This window comes from Pongo abelii, chromosome 1 (genome assembly GCF_028885655.2).
Source record: "Pongo abelii isolate AG06213 chromosome 1, NHGRI_mPonAbe1-v2.0_pri, whole genome shotgun sequence".
Lineage (NCBI taxonomy): Eukaryota > Metazoa > Chordata > Mammalia > Primates > Hominidae > Pongo > Pongo abelii.
In genome coordinates, this window is record NC_071985.2 from 91,646,635 (window position 1) to 91,667,871 (window position 21,237).

At 35.7% G+C, this 21,237-nt stretch overlaps 1 protein-coding gene across 1 annotated transcript; it reads right to left on the reverse strand.

The window, feature by feature from the left end:
- Window positions 1-2,585: 2,585 nt before the first annotated feature.
- On the reverse strand, window positions 2,586-20,660 carry MNDA (myeloid cell nuclear differentiation antigen). The gene is made up of 7 exons (XM_002809962.4): window positions 20,418-20,660; window positions 9,665-9,949; window positions 8,665-8,801; window positions 7,958-8,125; window positions 6,089-6,505; window positions 4,170-4,358; window positions 2,586-2,897 (listed from the first exon to the last, which is right to left on the reverse strand). Exons 2-7 carry the CDS (start codon window positions 9,927-9,929, stop codon window positions 2,850-2,852), a joined length of 1,224 nt encoding a protein of 407 aa, XP_002810008.3. The 5' UTR covers window positions 9,930-9,949; window positions 20,418-20,660; the 3' UTR covers window positions 2,586-2,849.
- Window positions 20,661-21,237: the final 577 nt, after the last annotated feature.

Below are 21,237 nucleotides of genomic sequence, written 5' to 3' on the forward strand. Positions count from 1 at the left end.
CATTGTTTCCTTCACTTCAACTTTGGTGAATCTGACAATGATGTGTCTTGGAGTTGTTCTTCTCGAGGAGTATTTTTGTGGTGTTCTCTGTATTTCCTGAATCTGAATGTTGGCCTGCCTTGCTAGATTGGGGAAGTTCTCCTGGATAATATCCTGCAGAGTGTTTTCCAACTTGTTTCCATTCTCCCCGTCACTTTCAGGTACACCAATCAGACGTAGATTTGGTCTTTTCACATAGTCCCACATTTCTTGGAGGCTTTGCTCGTTTCTTTTTATTCTTTTTTCTCTAAACTTCCCTTCTTGCTTCATTTCATTCATTTCATCTTCCAGGGCTGATACCCTTTCTTCCATTTGATCGCATCGGCTCCTGAGGCTTCTGCATTCTTCACGTAGTTCTTGAGCCTTGGTTTTCAGCTCCATCAGCTCCTTTAAGCACTTCTCTGTATTGGTTATTCTAGTTATACATTCTTCTAAATTTTTTTCAAAGTTTTCAACTTCTTTGCCTTTGGTTTGAATATCCTCCCGTAGCTCGGAGTAATTTGATTTTCTGAAGCCTTCTTCTCTCAGCTCGTCAAAGTCATTCTCCGTCCAGCTTTGTTCCGTTGCTGGTGAGGAACTGCGTTCCTTTGGAGGAGGAGAGGTACTCTGCTTTTTAGAGTTTCCAGTTTTTCTGCTCTGTTTTTTTCCCCATCTTTCTGGTTTTATCTACTTTTGGTCTTTGGTGATGGTGATGTACAGATGGGTTTCTGGTGTGGATGTCCTTTCTGTTAGTTTTCCTTCTAACAGACAGGACCCTCAGCTGCAGGTCTGTTGGAGTACGGGGCCGTGTGAGGTGTCAGTCTGCCCCTGCTGGGGGGTGCTTCCCAGTTAGCTGCTCGGAGGTCAGGGGTCAGGGACCCACTTGAGGAGGCAGTCAGCCCATTCTCAGATCTCCAGCTGCGTGCTGGGAGAACCACTGCTCTCCTCAAAGCTGTCAGACAGGGACATTTAAGTCTGCAGAGGTTACTGCTGTCTTTTTGTTTGTCTGTGCCCTGCCTCCAGAGGTGGAGCCTACAGAGGCAGGCAGGCCTCCTTGAGCTGTGGTGGGCTCCACCCAGTTCAAGCTTCCAGGCTGCTTTGTTTACCTAAGCGAGCCTGGGCAATGGCGGGCGCCCCTCCCCCAGCCTGGCTGCCGACTTGCTGTTTGATCTCAGACTGCTGTGCTAGCAATCAGTGAGACTCCATGGGCATAGGACCCTCTAAGCCAGGTGCGGGCTATACTCTCCTGGGGCACCGTTTCGTAAGCCTGTGGGAAAAGCACAGTATTCAGGTGGGAGTGGCCCGATTTTCCAGGTGCAGTCTGTCACCCCTGGAAAGGGAACTCCCTGACCCCTTGCGCTTCCTGAGTGAGGCAATGCCTCGCCCCTGCTTCGGCTGGAGCATGGTGCACTCACCCACTGACCTGAGCCCACTGTCTGGCAATCCCTAGTGAGATGAACACGGTACCTCAGATGGAAATGCAGAAATCACCGGTCTTCTGCGGTGCTCACGCTGGGAGCTGTAAACCGGAGCTGTTCCTATTCGGCCATCTTGGCTCCTCCCTCCGAGAGCTTTCTTTTTTAAGGTAAATGCTTATAACTGTAAATTTTCCTCTTAGAACTCCTTTTGCTGTGTCTCATACATTTTAGTATATTGTGGTTTCATTTTCATTTGTCTCATTTTTTTAATTATCCTTTTAATTTCTTCTTTGATCCATTGGCTATACAGAAGCATGTTTTTAAATTTTCACATATGTCAGTTTTCCAGTTGTTTATTTGTTATTTATATCTAGGTTAATTCTATAATAATCAGAAGAGATGCTTGTTATAATTTTATTCTTCTGGAATTCATTAAGACTTGTTTTGTGACCTAGAACGTGACATGTTGTGGACAATGCTCCATGCGTACTTGAGGCAAATGTGTATTTTGATGGTGTTGTGTAGAATATTCTATCTGTTAGGTCCATTGGTGTATTGAGTTGTTGATGTCTGCTATTTTCTTATTGAATAACTGCCTGGATAATCTCTTCATTATTGTGAGTACTAAAGTCTCTTACTATTACATTGCTGTACATTTCTCCCCTCAGATCTGTCAATGTTTGTTTTATGTTTTTAGTTGCTCTGATTTTGAATACATATGTAGATGTATCTACAAGTCAAAAAAATGGAATATGATGGATATGATAATCCACACCAAATAAGGAGGGGAAAGCATCTTGCATATATTGGTACCTTTATGCAAATCACCATTGTTGTCCCCTTCAGAGAAACCAATTACCCCAATGGCCCCCTTCTGGAGGACATAATTGCATAAAGGAATCCTTTCCTCTAGCTCTACTACTCCCCTAGGCCACAGTGTTTGTTCATTTAAGCATGGGCTACATAAATTTAGACACAGCCTTTACTGGGGCCTTATCCTCTGAAGATCACAATGTAGACTCCAATGTGGATAAGGCCCCATGTGTCTCTCCCCATCTCTAGAATGTGCTTCACAGTGCACAAAATACTCAGCCTCAAGCAGTTCACTACTGATCTTAAGAGAACATAGACAAGACTTTGGGAAAATAATGTCCTTCAAAAAAGATATTTTATTTTTTACCTTGTGAATGTCATAAATGCAAAATGTAGTATCTAAAAAAAATGGAAGAGTATAAGAAGAAAATTTTATTCCAGAAAGCAAACTAATCTATAACTCAGATATAAAAGCTCTTAATATGCTAGAATATATCTACTGAAACCATCATTTAAATGAATTACTGAAATTTACAAAATCACAGTTATAAACAACTTGTTTTAAGTGGAAGTTGTTTGTTGCATTTCAGCTTTCATATTTCAATTAACATTCATTGGTCCTTCCTTGTTTTTCTTGGCCTTGATGACCTTTAAAGAGAGATAAGAAAGACATAATGAGACCCTAGATATTGAAATGAAGCTCTGCTTATAGTTCTCCTTTCACCTGCCATATTTTTTCTTCCCATTGGCTACATTGTTCTCCTTATCCCCTATGAAAGCTCATTAGTCACAAAGTTAAGATCTACCTTCAAAAAACTCATTTTCCCCCCATTAACTAATCCCTGTTTGTCTTTTTCCTTCCTGAATAGATTTTTGAAATAAACTTTTGTGGTATCCTGGTTAACCAACTGCCCAATTTTTTTTTAAAGTTTCGATTTGTAACATTTGCAGAGTCTGGACGCATACATATTTTCACATGGCTGATTTCAAACTACCACATGTTTAACAAGCAGTGCATACAATTCCTGAATTTCCAACAGTAAGCTCTCTTCAGTAAGGATATAAGTGAATCCAGCACACTACTTCTAATAGATATCTCTGCCCCAAGCCTAATTGCTCTGTAATGCAACTCCATAGATAGACACCGGAATATTTTTTGCTAAAATGTCAAAGTGATCAGGCATTCTTCTGCATAATTTTGTTTCAATTTTTCATGTATTTTCAACAATAAAGTTCCCATTAATTTACTTTTGAAAAAGCCACATTTCTGTTTCTTTTTTATCTTTGGGCCTCAGTAGTCCCTTTTGTTTAATCTTTGGTTCCCACAGTCTTCTGCATCTACTGAATTTCAGTTGTACAGAATTCATTACGCTGTGTCACACTTTTGGAATTTTCATGTATCATTTCCTTTGCCTAAAAGTCCCTCCAATGTCTTTACCTTCCTAAAAAAAAAACTATCTACCACAGATCAGTTTATTGTGATGTGCCAGGCTGTAAGATAATTAATATGTATGCATTGTCTGAATGTTTAAACCATCCCAATGAAGTGGAGACTTCCATTATTTTAGAGGACCAATGAAACTATTTCCCCAATATCAGCCAATGAGTGCTTCTTAAATCCAGGATTCAAATCAGATCTGTCTTATTCAAAGCCCTTGCTCTTGAGCCCTATGTTCCCTGCCCCTAGACACATCTTTAAATCAATTAACACTAGTATTATATCCTTTCTAGAGCTGTATGAATGCCTTTACCTTAATATCCTTTTGAAAATCTTCCAGTTACAAATGCAAGGGCATTGTTTAGGTTCTCCTTCCACTCGCTGGACTCTCTGAGTAATACATGAGGAATCTGGTGTTCCCAAAGCCTAAGCAAAATTATTTGCCTCTTTAGCAAACTCATTCTGCTCTATCCAGTTCCCACCTTGATGAAGCTGTGACTTCCACACACCAGTTTCAGCTTGCGGTCAACTGTTCTCAGTTGAAAGCAGAAGAGTCGAAGTTTATCTCCTTTCTCACACTTGATATTGTGCCATTTTCCACTCCCCACTACATCCATGGATCCTGTATTATCCTGTATTTCATAGATTGTGTTCTTCTTATGTACGCTTTTCTGCAAAAGAAGATTAACATCCTGTTTCTGAGAGGATTGTTAGTATCATATACATGGGAAAGAGTCTCATGACAAAGTTCATGCAATATGCACGACAGGAATGACAGGTATAGATCATACATGTGGCTTGGCCTGACATCTCACAGGGTCCATCTTTTATTATCCAGCATTTTTTTTCCTGCTCAAGGTATTTTTCTTTCTGCAATTATACAACAATAAATATTTCCCTCTTTTTGTTTTGCTACCACCTTCAGATCAGCTGAGAGTAAATAAAGCACCTAGATATAGAGGAATCAAAAATTCCTATAGAACTTCTTGGCTCATGGTCCTGTGGAAAAACAAATGTATGCTTTCTACAATTATTCATTCAGTAGATTATGAGGAATTTCACTTTATTATTATTTTAATTTTTAAAAATTTCAATAGCTTTTGGGGTACAAATGGTTTTGGGTTACATGGATTAATTACATAGTGGTGAATTCTGAGATTTTAGGGCAGCCATCACCCAAGTAGTGTACATTGTACCCAATATATAGTTTTGTATCCCTCACCTCCCTCCCAGCCTCCCCCTTCTGAGTCTTGAAAGTTTATTATATCACTCTGTATGCCTTCGTGTACTCATAGCTTAGCTCCCCCTTATAAGTGAGAACATACAATATTTGGTTTTCCACTCCTGGGTTACTTCAGATTATGAGAAATTCTAAAGGAAAAAACTTCTATAACACAATCATTCATTCTTTCTCAGCCTTCCTCATTACTTATTCTTTTCCAATATCTTGTCCCCATTGACCTAACTCCCTCCAGTCATACTCTGTAGTGTCTCACACACTTAAGCTATTGCTCATCAATTCTGTAATTGCATTTATAAGCAAGATCTCTTAAAGAGAGTGTGAGAAAATGTGGAGGTAAATTTAAGGGGCTATCTTGGAAGACATGTATATAGGGTTATAAAGCAGTCACTCATATAAAATGTTGGTTGAGTTCATAGAAATGTGTAATGTTTTAGAGTGGAGAAAGGGATGGAGAAAGGGATGCATTATCCTAACTAGCATCTTGAATTTGGACGTGGACATATCAATAAAATTCTGTGCCTTGTGATTATTTTTTTTTTGTAAATAATATGATGAGGTTGCCTTATCCTCTAAGTATCATGGAATTCAATATTTCTCAGTTGTTCAATGCTATCTTCATAAATAAATGAATAAATAAATAAGATAGAAGAGCAACTGATCTAAGCACAAATGTTTAGATTGTATGGATAGCTGTTGAATGTATTTGCATTTATGAGCATAACAGCCAATCCACTTATTACTCCAAATATATGTCACAACCAGAATTCAACCTTGGTAGCACAATTCATTATTTAAAATAAATTTATCAAAACTCAAAGTAAAATTATCAGTGCTCATTGGGATGGAGCTGAAAGAGATGATGTTATTAGCTTGCTCCCGTTGATTTGGACCCTGTATTGTCCTAGTTCATTGTGGCTGACAACAGATCATTACTGCCAATATTTCTTACTAACTTTTTTTCAAAGTCCCTACATTTATTTTGGTGTAAGAAAGTTAATAGGTCACTTAGTCCTATTTCCTATTTTGTGGGACAACTTCATCACTATCTCTAGTCAATATAAATTCTTGTGTTCCAATATTCAGACAGTAAGTCTGGCAAATTAAGACATTTAGTTCCAGGTAATGGTAGAGAAAATTAAAACAAAATTAAGGGATTACCTTTTGTAACATAAACAACCCAAACACCATTGTTCCAGATGCTTGCTTGTAAAGTTGACTGATCTTGAGAGTTTTATTTGCCATTTCGATAATTCTGTTTGGGACCTCAAAATTTTGATTAAAGTCAGACACAGATGATGCTTCTTTTATTTCCATTACTCCTTTACATTCAGAGTAATCAGATATGGTAATGACCTTCTTCCTTACGAATTTCTCTTTCAAGTTGATGTCGAAGACTTTCACATGGAAATATTGAGTCTTACTGGCCACTGTAGCATGAAACATTGTGCTTTTCCCATTTTCTTGGGACTCGTATTTAAATGGCGCTGTTGCTTTCAGTACCATCACTGTCACTGGGTCCTTTTGGGGAACATTTCTTCTCGCATCCACCTGACGTTGGGCCTGGGTTTCCTGATCCTGTGTTGGGCAGACACAAGAAAATAAACTTAAAACTTTGAGCAGGAGACCAGGTGCGGTGGCTCACGCCTGTAATCCTAGCACTTTGGGAGGCCGAGGCGGGTGGATCACGAGGTCAGAAGATGGAGACCATCCTGGCTAACACGGTGAAACCCCCATCTCTACTAAAAATACAAAAAAACTAGCCGGGCTTGGTGGCGGGCGCCTGTAGTCCCAGCTACTTGGGAGGCTGAGGCAGCAGAATGGCATGAACCCAGGAGGCGGAGCTTGCAGTGAGCCCAGATCGCACCGCTGCACTCCAGCCTGGGTGATAGAGCGAGACTCCGTCTCAAAAACAAACAAACAAACAACAACAACAACAAAAACTTTGAGCAGGAATACAAAGTCACTCTGCACGAGTGACTCTGCAGAGCTTTCGACCCAACAACTTTCACAGATATTTGGAGCTGGGGGCTAGGCTAGACAGGGATTGCTGAACAGAAAGGAAAGGCACATGAGCTGGTAAAGTTTAGCTAGTGAAAGTCTAAGGTAGGAGACAACAGGCTTGGAAATTAAATCACCCTCATTGACTCAGAATAATCTTCTTGAAGCAAAGCATGATCTTCTCCATGAACAATCTAGAGTAGTAGATGATGAAAACATTGTTGTGAAGAAACTTTAAAGAAAGATTAGAATATAATAACAAATCCAAATATCTCCTCTACCTACTTATATTATCAAAGACAATCAACAAAGTGAAAACAACTTGGATAGCATTAAAAATGAAGAACCATGCCCACCAGAAGCCTCAAACATCATTAGATGTTTTAATGATCAAACATTCATTAGAAATTCTAATGATCACTAGTGTACTCTACCATTTTGAGGGCCCAACTCCTTTGTTTCTTCCCAAGAAACAGTGCTTTTACAAGTGGAAAGACTTGGCCTGGCTAGCATGTAAGTAGTCTCAGGTAGAGGATTTCTGGTTAGAGCTATGTCCTCGACTGTGTATACACAGCATTTCACAGTGGCTAGAATGCTAACAACAACGAAGAAAGGACAAGTTTGTTTATCTCTTACGTCCTCTCCCCACAGTGGCCTGGCCTATTTGAGTTGTAGCAGAATACTTTTCTGAAGAGAATGTTGGCAGATCTGTAACAGGAAGTGTGGGGAGCAAAGATGAGCCATGGGCTTGTATGTACTGGTACTGGGAACCAGGCTACTTACCCGCACAGACCAGAAATGCTTAGTGGTCTGTCCTGGTGTTTTACACACAGTGATTACCTGTAGGCAATTGGACTTTACTTGCATGTGGCTTCTCACTAATGTAAGCAAGCTATCATAATATGGAAAACAGTTTTCCCACAGCAAATCAGCAATATGAAGAGTTATGCATGAGAGTAACAATAGTAACAGCGGAATGCACTGTGACTGGGTTAAAAAAAATGGAGAAGAGGACCAGGAAGAGTGTACCTGAGTAAATGAAGTGTTGGATGGAGTTGATGATGAGGTCTGGGGTAGTGGGGGATGATCCATGGCTGCAGATGTGCTGGCTCCTGAGGGACCTGGGGGCTTACTCTGCTCCTGGGACACCTTATTCCTTTTGGCTTCAGTCTTTTCTTTGTTCAGAGTTTTTCTTTTCTGAAAGCAGTTTAATTTTCCTGTTAATGGGCTTTAGTATCAAAAGAAGCAGAGCAAGTTTTCATTTTTTCATTACAACATAGTAAGTTCTATTTATCTTGGATGGGATGTCCTTGGAAACCCCAGGGAATTACAACCTGTCACTTGAAGATATGGACAATAGATAATATTGGGCATAGATTGTTGCACTAAAAAGGAGATGGATGATTTCAACAGATGCGTTACTGTTATCACCACTGTGGTGTGATGCGAAGAGCACTGGACTTGGAATGAGAAAATCTAGATTTGTGTAAGGATGGGCAAGATGTATATGAAATATGATTATTACCCCATTTTTATAATGGAGATGATAATATATTTATGTCACAGAAATTTTTTATTACATTTTTACAATACCTAACTCTTTACTCATCACAAAGATGATCCGAAATTACTAATTTGGTAAATCTAAGCTGTGTTGAGATATTAGTGAATAGCCACGTGCCATAGCAGAGTATCTTCTGTGAGACTTCAGTCCTGCTCCTCTTTCTCAAGCTTACCTGAGCTACAGGAATTCTCTCTCTTGCTTCCGACATCAGTGTGTTTCTTGCGGTGGGTGCAGGTGCCACAAGACCCACTTTTTCCTCGTTTATTTTTTTCATTGGAGCTTTTTCTTGTGTTTTCATTTTCTTAGCAACTGACAAAAGAAAAGAAAAAGGGCACAATAGGCCTAGACTGGAATAGCTTATCTAAGACAGCTGAAGCAGTTTCAATATTACCTGCTGTCAGCTTCTGCATGAGAGTTCAGATTTGCCTGTTACCTCTACTGCATTAACCCAGTCTGGCTGCTAGGAGGCCAACAGTAGCATGGTAGGCATAGGCACTGTCTCATTCTCCTCAGTGCTTTACTCACTCCTCCCCTTTGCAGTGAGAACATGCTTCCTGTCTTGTGAACTCCATGTGCCTCAGTCAACCCTTTCTCAGTCTTGTTCTACCATTTCTTTTAAATATCTAAGGCTTTCATGATGCTGACAGGCTGGTCATGTTCTGTGCAATATCTGTTCAAATGACAGAAATATGACCTGAAAGGAAATGTGATCTGAATTGTAATGTGGCAAAGTGCTAATATTGGCTTTTGAATTAAGAAAACAACAGTGATTTATTAAGTGGAAAAATTCTACACATCTCTTAATAGAACTATTTGCTGCATAAATTGGTTAAATATAAATATTTCAAATGAAATACATTTTTAAAAGTAGCTTTTTTTTTTTTTTCATTTTCTGACATTTCTAATTTACTGAAACACTCGCCCTCTCATAAATCCCTGTCTTTGGTTTTTTATCCTTACCCCAAATACATTCTTCTAAATATACCAATCTCTTTTATATGAAACAGAATGTTCTAAATTGCCAACTGGTCGGTCTCTGAGGTGCCAACATCCCCATGACTGCTGAGTTATAAATTGGGAAAGGGATGTACCAGCTATGACCAAGGTGGGGTTCTACTCAAGACTGGGGAGACTCAAGGCAGAGTAGCTATGTGCAAGGTTTTCCCTATTACCTTTTGACTTCTCTTTTCGAAGATTGTTAACAAGATTTTTAAGTGATGGCATATCTTTGGCCAGTTCTATTAGTTTGTCTAGACAGGCAACGCCTTGGAACTTTTTTTCCATCAAATCTGAAATCTTAATTCTGTTGTATTCCTCTTGCATTTTTGTAGTTAGTCCTAAATCACAGGCCAGTAAGGACTTAATTGTTGTAAACTGATAATCATCCATGAGCTCGAATCCTTTCAGCAAAAGAATTTTCTTGTATTCATTCACCATTTCTGAAGTTGTAGCTTGGCCTATAAAGTAAAAATGACATACAACATTACACATTTATGCAGACAATTTTAAAAAATGACATATGCTTTTGTGAGTGAGTGTCCCAGGCCAAAATGTTGTCCTTGGATGCGTATAAGAAAAAGGAACTAAGTTACCAGATGTGTCACTGTGAACAATGGATGAAGACTTGCTTTATTAGGAGGTTCAGCGAAGTTCTTCCCTTTTAATGTTGATAAGTTGGGTCAGAGGTGTATGTGGTGAAATGATGTTTGGAAACAGGTAATTGTTGCAGTATTTATAGTATGGGTTTTGTGGTGTCAAAGCCCCTGGTTCCTCTTCTGATATTTTATTGGAGCCCGAGCCTTTCCCTCAATGCCTATCTCTTGGTTCCTGACTCTTTCCATACCCACTATGACCAAAGTGGCCTAAGTATAAATGGGCTGCAGCCACTCACCTTATGTGAATAACCTTCTGCCACAGCACTACAGTTCTGAGTTGTGGAATGGACTCTAGTCCTTCTTGGCTCTCCCTAATCAGCTCTCATTAGCATTTTGTCTGCCTGGGGCTTAGGACTTGTTCTCTGTGTCCTATGCATCTATAAAATTGTCATTTTGCTGTCCTATCTGCTCTCTAGTGTGGAATTGCAGCATTTATTTTTTGCACATTTGTTTTTTACAGTCAATTATTTACCTCCAACTAGTCTTACTTTTACTAAAAGGTTTGTCAGACAACCAAGTAGGTTTCTTTATGGATAAAGACACAACTCTATTTTTCCTGAAATCCTTCAATGAGTTTTGATTTTTATTAGTATAGATTTCTACTCAGCATGACTTGAAAGGCCTTGAATAAACTGTATCTTTCTTTTGTGTGTGTTGGTTACTTTTGAATTTCTTATATCTTATGCTCTAGAAATATACAATATGTGTTTCTTTTTCAGATCTTCTTACTGTTAATTCCCTTCCTGCTACCTGGGAAAGCATTCCCACCTTTCTTCCTCTGAACACTTCCTTAGAGTTTTTAATGCTTATTTATCTTCTGGGAGCTGTTGTGGTCCCACTCTCACTTATGTGTGCCTCTTTAACCCCTTGTGTACTACCTAAGGGCATTCAGTTCCTAATGTATATTCCAATTTTCTGTTTAAATTTACAGGTGTTCCTTTAGGTTGGTGACCATGTGTTGGTGCAACTTTTATATAATTAGAGTGTCCAAATTCTTAGGGCTGTAAATTGTTCTCTTTTGGGAGAACAGGAGTGTTCCTGTGTTCAAACCTATCAAATAAAGAAAAAAATCACACATGGGCACATATAGTAAAGCCAAAGAATATTAAAAGCAAAATGATAAAATCTTCCAGAAATACTGAGTAGAACACCTACAGAGATTAAATAATCTGACTGAACAGTCTGCAGCAGGTTAAGAAAGTAATTTTTACATAGTACTGATCCATAATTATATGTCTGCAATTTTAAAACCTAGGAAGAAACTGAAGGATGAAAAGATTTGTGGGGTTTGGGGGCTTGGGAAGGGATGAGAGTTAGCAGGGAAGTGTGGTAGCAAAATCATCTTGCAAATTAGAAATATAATGTGAAGTAATATGTGGCTGATATGGTTTGGCTATGTCCCAACCCAAATCTCATCTTGAAATATCATCTCGTGATAGTGAGCGAGTTCTCATGAGATCTATCTATGGTTTTATAAACATCAGGCATTTCCTCTGCTAGCACTCATTCTCTCTCCTGCCACCCTGTGAAGAGGTGCCTTCCATCATGATTGTAAGTTTCCTTAGGACTCCCCAGCTGTGCGGAACTGTGAGTCAATTAAATCTCTTTTCTTTATAAATTACCCAGTCTCAGGTATCTCTTCATAGCAGCGTGAGAAGGAACTAATACAGTGGCTATTTTTAATCTTCCTTATTCATCTCACTTTAATGTGAATAGTGACATGATTTGTTGAAGAACTCTTAATGCATTTGATATTAGGATGTTGGTATTACCTCTACTGGGACACTTGCAATGCCTACATACAATGTATGCATTAAGTAGTCTTTCTAAAATCCCCCCCTTAAAAAATGAATTAAAAATCAGAGTTGTCCCAGGGGTTTCATGTGAAGTGCTGTGAATCAGTTTTCAAGCAAAAATATTTTTCAAACTAAAATTTTGTATCTGGTCAAAATGTTATTTGAATGTTATGGTTTAAAAAATTGTTCTCTTACTTACTGAGAGTGACATTAGCAAGATTGCAGACAAGGAAGTTCCAGACTTTCATTATATCATGGAAACACCAAATAAAGAACAATTTATGAACCAAACTAATGTTTTCAGCTGTTAAGAAATGGTTGCAACAAAGGAAATTCCTAACCAAGATTAAGCCACACTCAAAATAGTGGAAAACTTCTAGGTGTTTTTCTTTGTCCCTGTTTAACTTTCTCCCTTGAATGGTGTGACGTGATCAGGAGGAAACTTCCTAATTCCTCATTCTTCCTTTGGAATAGAAGGAAAAGTGTGGAACTGCTTTGCAACATTATAGCTTCTCTGGAGGTTCCTTGAGGGACTAGTATCTGCTTCACATGACTTGGAGCATTGATGGAAATGGTGGCATAGTTTAAATGTCAGATTGAGGCTGCAAAAAGTAGCAGTGGGTGCTCCAGCCTGTGAGAGCTTCATGGGATCTGCTACTCCCTGGGTGCCAGAAGGCAAGAGATTATGGATAGAGGAATACAGTAGAACATCTAAGGTCATGAAAAGACGCAGGTGTGGCTCTTAGGGAAATTATGGCTTAAAAGCAGTGTGTATATGAGAGAATTACAAAAAATGCATACACAAAAGCCGAGGCAAGACACACGTCCATATAGGCCTCAGAGAACTTTTAGATTTCATACTTAGCTGAAGAGTGAAAGTCCTCCCCTGAATGGTGCCAGTTAACAATGGTTGAGAGGGGGCTGTTTTTACAAATGTCTGGTTTTCAACAAAAGGTATACAAAGAAACAGGTAAACATGGTCAATTTTAAAGAAAAAAATGAATCTCCACAAACTTTCTCTAAAGAAACACAGCCCTCAGACTTTCTTGTCAAAGACTAAAACAGCACTCTTAAATATGATCAATGAGTTAAAGGAAAATAGGTACAGACAACTAAATAAAATCAGGAAAATGATTAATAAAAAATGAGAATATACAAAAAATAGAAATTACCAGAAAAAAAATCCCATAAATTCTGAAGCTGAAAAACACATTGACTGCATTGTAAAATCCACTAGAGGAGTTCCTCAGCCCACACTAATAGGCAGAAGCATCAGTTAGCTTGAAGACAGGTCGTGTGTAATTATCAAGGATGAGGAACAAACTTTTTTAAAAGATACAAAGGAAAGTGAACAGAACTTATAAAGGATTTATAGTATATCATCAAGTGGGACAATATATGCATTATGTAAGTCTGAAAAGGTGATGGAAAAGAGAAAGGAATAACAAAATTATTTGAGTAAATAAGGATTGAAAACTTTCCAAATTTGAGAAAAGACAAAATGTACAGATATAAGAAACTGAACAAGCTGCAACTATGATAAACTCAAAGAAACTTACACTATGACACATTATTATCAAATTATCAACACTCAAAGACAAAAAGAAAATCATTTAAAAAGCAGCAAGAAAAAGGCAACTCACTATATCCAAGAAATCTTCAATAGGATTATGAGCACATTTGTCAGCAAATACTTCGTAGACCAGAAGGTAGTGGGACAATACATTTCAAGTGTATAAAGAAAAATCTGTCCATCAAAAATGCTATATCTGGGAAACCTGCTATTCATAAATGAGAGAAATTAAGACATTCTAGATAAACATAAGCTGAAGGATTTCATTACCACTATATCTACCCTAAAAGAAATACTAAAGAGATTTCTTTAAGCTGAAACACAAGGATGCTAGACAGTAACTCAAACTCATACAAAAATATAAGTTATTCATGAAAGGTAAATATAAAACATGACTTTTGCTATTTTGATTTGTAGTCATTTTTTATTATTTTATAGGATTTAAAATGTGAAAGCAAAACAATTTATAAATCAATGTTAATTGGTACATATTATGTAAGTGCAATTTGTAATATTAACGTAAAATATGTGTTGGGGAGCTGTAAAGGAGTAAACGTTTTGCATATGATTGAAGTTAAGTTGTTATTAGTTAAAAATAGATTGCTGTAACTTTAGAATATCATATGCAACCTGATGATGGCCACAAAGATATCTGTAGGATGTACACAAAGGAATAGAGGAACATAAAAATGTTTCACTACAGAAAGAAATCAACAAAAAGAAGTCACTAAGAGACAAAAACCTATTAAGACATACATAAAACAAATAAAATATGGCAACAATAAGTTCTAAGTTCTTCCTTATCAATAATTAGTTCAAATGTAAATGGTTTAAACTTACTAATCAAAAAGCATATTAAAATTATATATATATATATCTCACAATGAATTTAAAAACAGGGGATCCAACCATATGTTGCATACAAGAGGCTCATTTTACAGATCTAAGGACAAAGATAGAAAGTGAAGGAATAAAAGATATATTCCATTAAAATATTAAATAAGACAGCAGAGTTTGCTATACTCGTATCAGATAAAATAAAAATAACAGTCAAAAAGTGCTATAAGAGACAAAAAATATTACATAGTGTTAAAAAGGCCAGTTCACCTAGAAGATATGACAATTAGAAACATACATGCACAAAACATCAGAGCTCCTAATATATGAAACATTTACAGAATTGAAGGGAGAAATAGAGAACTCTAAAGTAATAGTAATAGACTTCAATGTTCCACTTTCAATAATAGGTAGAACAACCTGACAGAAGAAAATTAGGAAAAAATAAATATTGAAAAACATTATAGACCACTTATAGACAAATTATATCTAACAGATATATCCAAAACAGTAAAGCCAACAACAGTAGAATACATATTTTTCACATGAACATATGGAACATTGTCCCAAAATATACCACAAATTAGGACACCAAACAAGTGTTAATAAATGTTAAACGTTTGAAATAATACAGAGTATATTTTTTATCGTAATGGAATAAAAGTAGAAATCAACAGAAAGAAAACTAGAAAATTCATGACCCTGTGAAAATAAACAATGCAAACAATGAAACGTACAAAGAATCACAAGTCAAATTTAAATCCATATTTAGAGAAATTATATAGAAACACAACATATCATTTCATTAAATGCAAAGAATATGGTGATGAGGGTAATTTATGGATTTAAACAACTACATTTACAAAGAAGACTCTCAAATCAACAATCTGACTTTACACCATAAGGAACTTAAAAAAGTAGAAAAAACTAAACCCAAAGCCATCAAAAGGAAGGAATAAAGAAAAATTAGAGGTAAAATTGAGATTAGAAAAACAATAAAGAAAATCAATAAAAACAAGAGTTGGTTTTCTGAAAATGTGAATAATACTGGCAGAACTTTAACTGAATTGACATACAAGAAAAAGGAGACTCAAATAATAAAACCAGAAACTACAAAGAGAACATTACAACAGATTTCACAGAAATAAAGAGAATACTTTGAACAATTGTACATCAATAAGTGGGATAACCTAAATGAAATGGATAAATGGATAAATTATTAGAAACATACAACCTGCAAATTTTGAATCATAAACAGAAAATCCGAACAGTCATTGTGACTAGTCAGGAGACTGAATCAGAAGTCAAAAACCTCTCAATAAAGAAAAGTCCAGACTAAGTGGTTTTACTGGTAAATTCTACCAAATATTTAAAGAAGAATTAAGACCAAAATTCCTCAAAGTCTTTCAAAATTTGAAAAGGAGGGAACACTTCCAAACTCATTGTATGACTCAGCATCACTCTAATGCAAAGCCAGACAGAGGCACTAGAAAAATAAAATTTTCTAAACAATATCCCTTATGCATGTCGATGCAATTTTTTTTTTACAAAATACTAGCAAACATAATTATATAGCACATTAAATTTATTTATGCATCATGACCATTTAGGGTTTATCCCTGGAATGCAATGATGGCTCACCATACAAAAATCAATTAACACTCTTAAAGGTAAAAGACTGAAAACATTTCTCTTATTCCTGAAAGATGAGGAAAAATACACAGATGCTCATCTGTCACTTGTAAAAATCAATTAAGATAATACACCACATTACCAGAATGAAAGACAAAAAAAAAGAGATCATCTCAATTGATGCAAAAAATAAATAAAGCATTTGACAAAATTAAATAGCCTTTCATGTTAGAAACACTCAGTAAACTAAGAATAGGAGAAAATTACTTCAACATAGTAAAGTCTATATACAAAAACACCATAGCTAACATTATTCCCAATGGTAAGAGACTGAAAACATTTCTCTTGCTCCTGAAAGATCAGGAAAAAGACAAGGATGATTTTTTTGTTCACTTCTGTTTTAGATATTACTGAAAGTTTAACACCCACCACCCCCCAAAAATAGGCAAGAAACAGAAAATATAAAATATCCAAATAAGAAGGAAAAAAGGTAAATTATCTCTCTTTACTGGTGATATGATCTTATATATGGAAAGTCCCAAAGATTCTATGTAAATACTTAGAATTGATAAACAAATCCAGCAAAGTTACAGGAATCAAAGGCAACACACACAAATCAGTTGTGTTTTTATACACTAACAACAAACAAAAAGGAAATGAAGGAAACAATTCTTTTTCTGTATGCAATAGCTTAAAGTAGTAAAATACCTAGGAATAAACTTAATCAAGTAGGTAAATTATACAACACTTTGAAGGAATTAAAGAAGGCACAAATGTACATGGGAAGGCATCTGTGTCCAGGGGTTAGAAGACTTAATACTGTTAAGGTGTCAATACCCAAGGAACTGCATATGCAATGCAATTTGCAATGTAATATGTAATGCAAAATCCCAGAGGTGTTTTTTACACCAACATAAAAATTTGTCTTAAAATTCATGTAGAATTTAAAGGTCCTTTAAATAGCTTTTTTTAATCTTGAAAAAGAAGAACATGGAGGTTTCAGACTTCCTGCTTTCAAAACTTGTTATAAAGACACAATAATCAAAACAGTGTGGTACTGGCATAAAGACAGACATAAAGAACAATGGAATATGATAGATAGCATAGAAATAAACCCTGAAAAACATAGCTTATTGATTTTTGACATGGACGTCAAGGCCGTTTAATCAGAAAGAACAGTCTTTTCAAAAATGCTGTTGGGCAATTGTGATATCTGTATATAAAAAGTTGAACCCTTACCTACATCATATACAAAATGTAACTCAAAGTATATCAAATATCTAAATGTAAGAATTAAAACTATGAAACTCTCAGAATAAAACAAACGAGAAAGGCTCCATGACATTGGATTTGGTAGTGGATTTCTTGGACATGACACTGATAGCACAGGCAACAACAACAACAACAAAATAGATAAATTAGACTACAACAAAATTTAATTTTTATATACATCAAAGACACAATTAACAGAGTAAAAAAGGGAACCTAGAGAATGAGAGAAAATATTCACACTTTATATATTTGATGAGTGCTTTATTTCCAGAATATACAGCAAACTCCTACAAATCAACTCCAACAACAACAGAATCCAAACAGTGTGATAAAAATTGATAAAGGACTTGAATAGACATTTCTTCAAAGGTGCTATACAAATGGCCAATAAGCACATATGAGTATGCTCAACAGCAATAATCTTTAGAAAAATACAAATCAAACCCATAAAAACCATAATGAGATATAACAGTTAAAAACATACATGCACAAAACATCAGAGCTCCTAGGATGATGTTTTTGGTACTGTCAAAAAAATAGCAACAGAAAATAACCAGTGTTGGTGAGGATGAGTAGAAAAGGGAAACCTTGTACATCATTGGTAGGAATGTAAAATGGTTCAGATGCTATGAAAAAAATGTGATTCTTACTCTTAAAATTAAAAATAAAATTACCATATGATTCAGTAATTTCACTTCTAGATTTATTCCCAAAATAAATGAAAGTGTGATCTCAAATAAATGTATGTACATATATGTTCATTGCAGCATTAATCACAACAGAAAAATGTGAAAGTAGTACAAGTGTCCTTCAATGGATGAATGAATAAAAAGAAATATGGTTTCTTAGTATTTTATGGTAAATACATAAAATGGAATATTATTATACCCTAGGAAGAAAGAATATTCTGACACATGATACAATACAACATGAATGAACTTTGAGAACATGAAATGAAAAAAGCCAGTCACAAAAAGCACACACATACTGTATGATTAAACATATATGAAGAGTTAGAGTTTTTAAATTTATAGGGAAAGAAGGTAGAACGATGTTTGCCAAGCTCTGGAGGAAAGAGGAATGGTGAAATTGTTGGTTAACGGTTAGAGTTTTAGTTTTGCAAGATGCAAAGGCGTTCTGGAGGTTGGTTGCACAACAATATGAGTGTATTTAATACTACTGAACTGTACACTTGAAGCTGATTAAGATGACACATTTTATGTTACATGTTTCTTAACACAATTAAAAGAAAACAGTTATTATATTCAAAGCTTTCAGAAGCTTGGCAGTGAAAATATCCATACCCACAGCTCTTTGTGAAGAACTACTCATTATGAAAAGAAATAAATCTAAGAAATGTTGGAGGCCAAAAGGGAAGTAAGATCAAGCAAATACTTTGATTAGTGTTTTTACTATCTTAAAAATAAGTAAAGCCAGAGTCAAAGAAAAGAAAACAGGAACTATATAAACATACTCTTACAGGTGAAGTTGTATGTTTGGGGGACCAGAAGATGTGAGAGTTTGCTAAGGGGCTTGTCTTTAAGGAGAATATAGATTTTTTAAAAATAAGAAACTTGACAAGAAAGGAGAAGAAGAAAGCACAGAATAAGTGCTATAAATTGAAACAAAGTAAGATGGCAAAACCAAGTGAAAATATATACCTTTATAGAATGTGCATATCTGGACTAAACTTATCAACTAAGAGGAAAAATTTTCAATTTGGATTAAAAATAAATCCAGTCATATGTTGTTGACAAAATACAAATAAAGCATAAGATCACTTAAGTTTGAGAAACAGCTGGAAAAAGTTATATTCTTCAAACTCTAACTTAAAGAAAGACTTTTTAGGAAAAATAGTGTAGCTTAAAATAGGCTTTGGTCAATAAGTATGAGTACATAGTTTCACTACATAATGGTAAAGTGTGCAACCTGTAAAAAGATATAATAATTTAAATTATATTATAAATATAATCTATTACTTTATAAAGTAGCATATAGAAATTTTTTCTTCTCTCTAAACACACACATAACATATATACTTAGATATACATATTCTATGTAAAAATATATGGTAGAAATCAAAAGAACTACAATGAGAAATTAACAAAACCACTACTAGGGTTGGAGATTTCACCACATCTCTCTCTCAGTTACTGAAAGAACAAGGTAAAAAATAGTTTAGATTTAGATTTAGATTTTTCAAACATAATTAACAAGCTTACTTAAGAAATTTTATCTTACTTAAATAGAATTTGGAATCCAACATTTGTAAACTCTTCTCAAGTACTCGTGAAGTAATTAGAAAATATTCATTATGTACTAAGCCATAAAAAAGTCAAAATGTATCCCAAAGTAGGTAATATATAATTGATTCTCCCTGTCTTTTCATTATACCTTGCCATAAAAAATGTTATCTATGACTGAGTAAAGCATAGACCATTTGAAAAAGAGAATTATTTCTTCTTACACTTGTTGTAAAATGAAGCATAAAATGAAACTGATTCATAGCATTAGGAGATATACCTAATGCTAAATGACAAGTTAATGGGTGCAGCACACCACCATGGCACATGTATACATATGTAACTAACCTGCACATTGTGCACAATATAATAATATTAAAACTTAAAGTATAATAATAATAATAATAATAGAAAATGTAAAGATTGTTTTTGAGTAAAGGCTTGTAAAATTGAGAAATTAATGTGTGCATATGTCTATGCTCTTTAAAGATAAAATCATATAATAGAGACTTATGTCCTGGTTTATTTTTTTACTAAATATTACTTCATAATAATTTTCTCATGTGACTGTCTTGTCTTTTAACTTAGGCCCAAACCCAGTCACCAAGTTTCCTAGCCATCCTCTAGCCAAGAAAACCAAGTATCTCCTCTAAATATCAATTTATGCCAAAAGACACCCAAGAATTAATTTTTAAAACTTGCTGTAGACAAAATACATTTTTTTGGTTCATACCCCAATTGTGGTAGAATAAAAGATATCCATTTGCTACCTAGACAGGTAAAGGATTCAGTTCTCAGTTTTCTGAATATGATTGATAACAACACTTCTGGTCTCAGGCAATTATTCTCCACTGAGATTGTGTGGTTACCAACTAGATACCTAGATCTTTCTCTAAAGAACTTCCCAGAAATCTCACCTTAATGGATACTTCTTCCACAGTAGTCTTCAGAAATCCTGGAGTCACTGTCTTGTTTAGGACGGAATCACTGTCCGTAAAGCTTTGGAGAGATTAAACTGCAGACTATTTTAATCTTGTAAAGGGCTGAGAAATGAAAGTTAACAAGGAAAAATGGCACTTGTTAGAGCCACTCTAAGTCTGGATTGTAGATGGCCTTCTCACACTGCTCTAATTCCTAACTAGAAAGAAGTTATGTAATCATGAAACAATTTTGAGGCCACGCCTATCAGCCTTTGTAGCTTTCTATTTTAGATGTCAGAGAAAGTGGTCAGTTCCTCTTTGTAAAAAGTAATCTCAGTCACAAGGAGAAATGACAGCAAATGGTGCTTCTTCTTTGCTTTTTTGACTTACAAATACTTGCTGAAAGGAGTTTCAAACTCAGAACTTCCTTATAAAGCTAACTTACCTATAGGTCATTAGAAACCGGTAGCCCCTTGAATAAGGATCTTAATATAAATTGGGAAAGGCAAAACACCAAGGTTTCTCCCTCCTTTCCTGTTCACAGAGTGGCAGGAGCAGGAGATCTTGGTAGAGATGCCTATTGCTACCAGAACTTGACTTCATCTCTTGGATAGGGGTGGGTCTACTATGAAATTTTTTTTGTTTAAATAGTACCTACATATTCACTGTTATTAATAACTGATACACCTGGAGCTTGACAGAGGCAGAAAGTCATTATGAATATGTAAATCCTTACTCAAATAATTTGAAAGAGTTTCATACTAGTTGCTCTCTTGAGTATAATAACTGAGCTGCCTTACCTTGATTATTACATTCA

Coding starts and splice junctions, on each gene's coding strand:
- MNDA (XM_002809962.4), bottom strand. CDS start 9,929: ATGGTGAATGAATACAAGAAAATTCTTTTGCTGAAAGGATTCGAGCTC. Junction 8,126..8,664: donor AGAGAATTCCTGTAGCTCAG/GTAAGCTTGAGA, acceptor AACTGCTTTCAG/AAAAGAAAAACTCTGAACAA. Junction 2,898..4,169: donor GAAGTCACAGCTTCATCAAG/GTGGGAACTGGA, acceptor CTCTCTTTAAAG/GTCATCAAGGCCAAGAAAAA.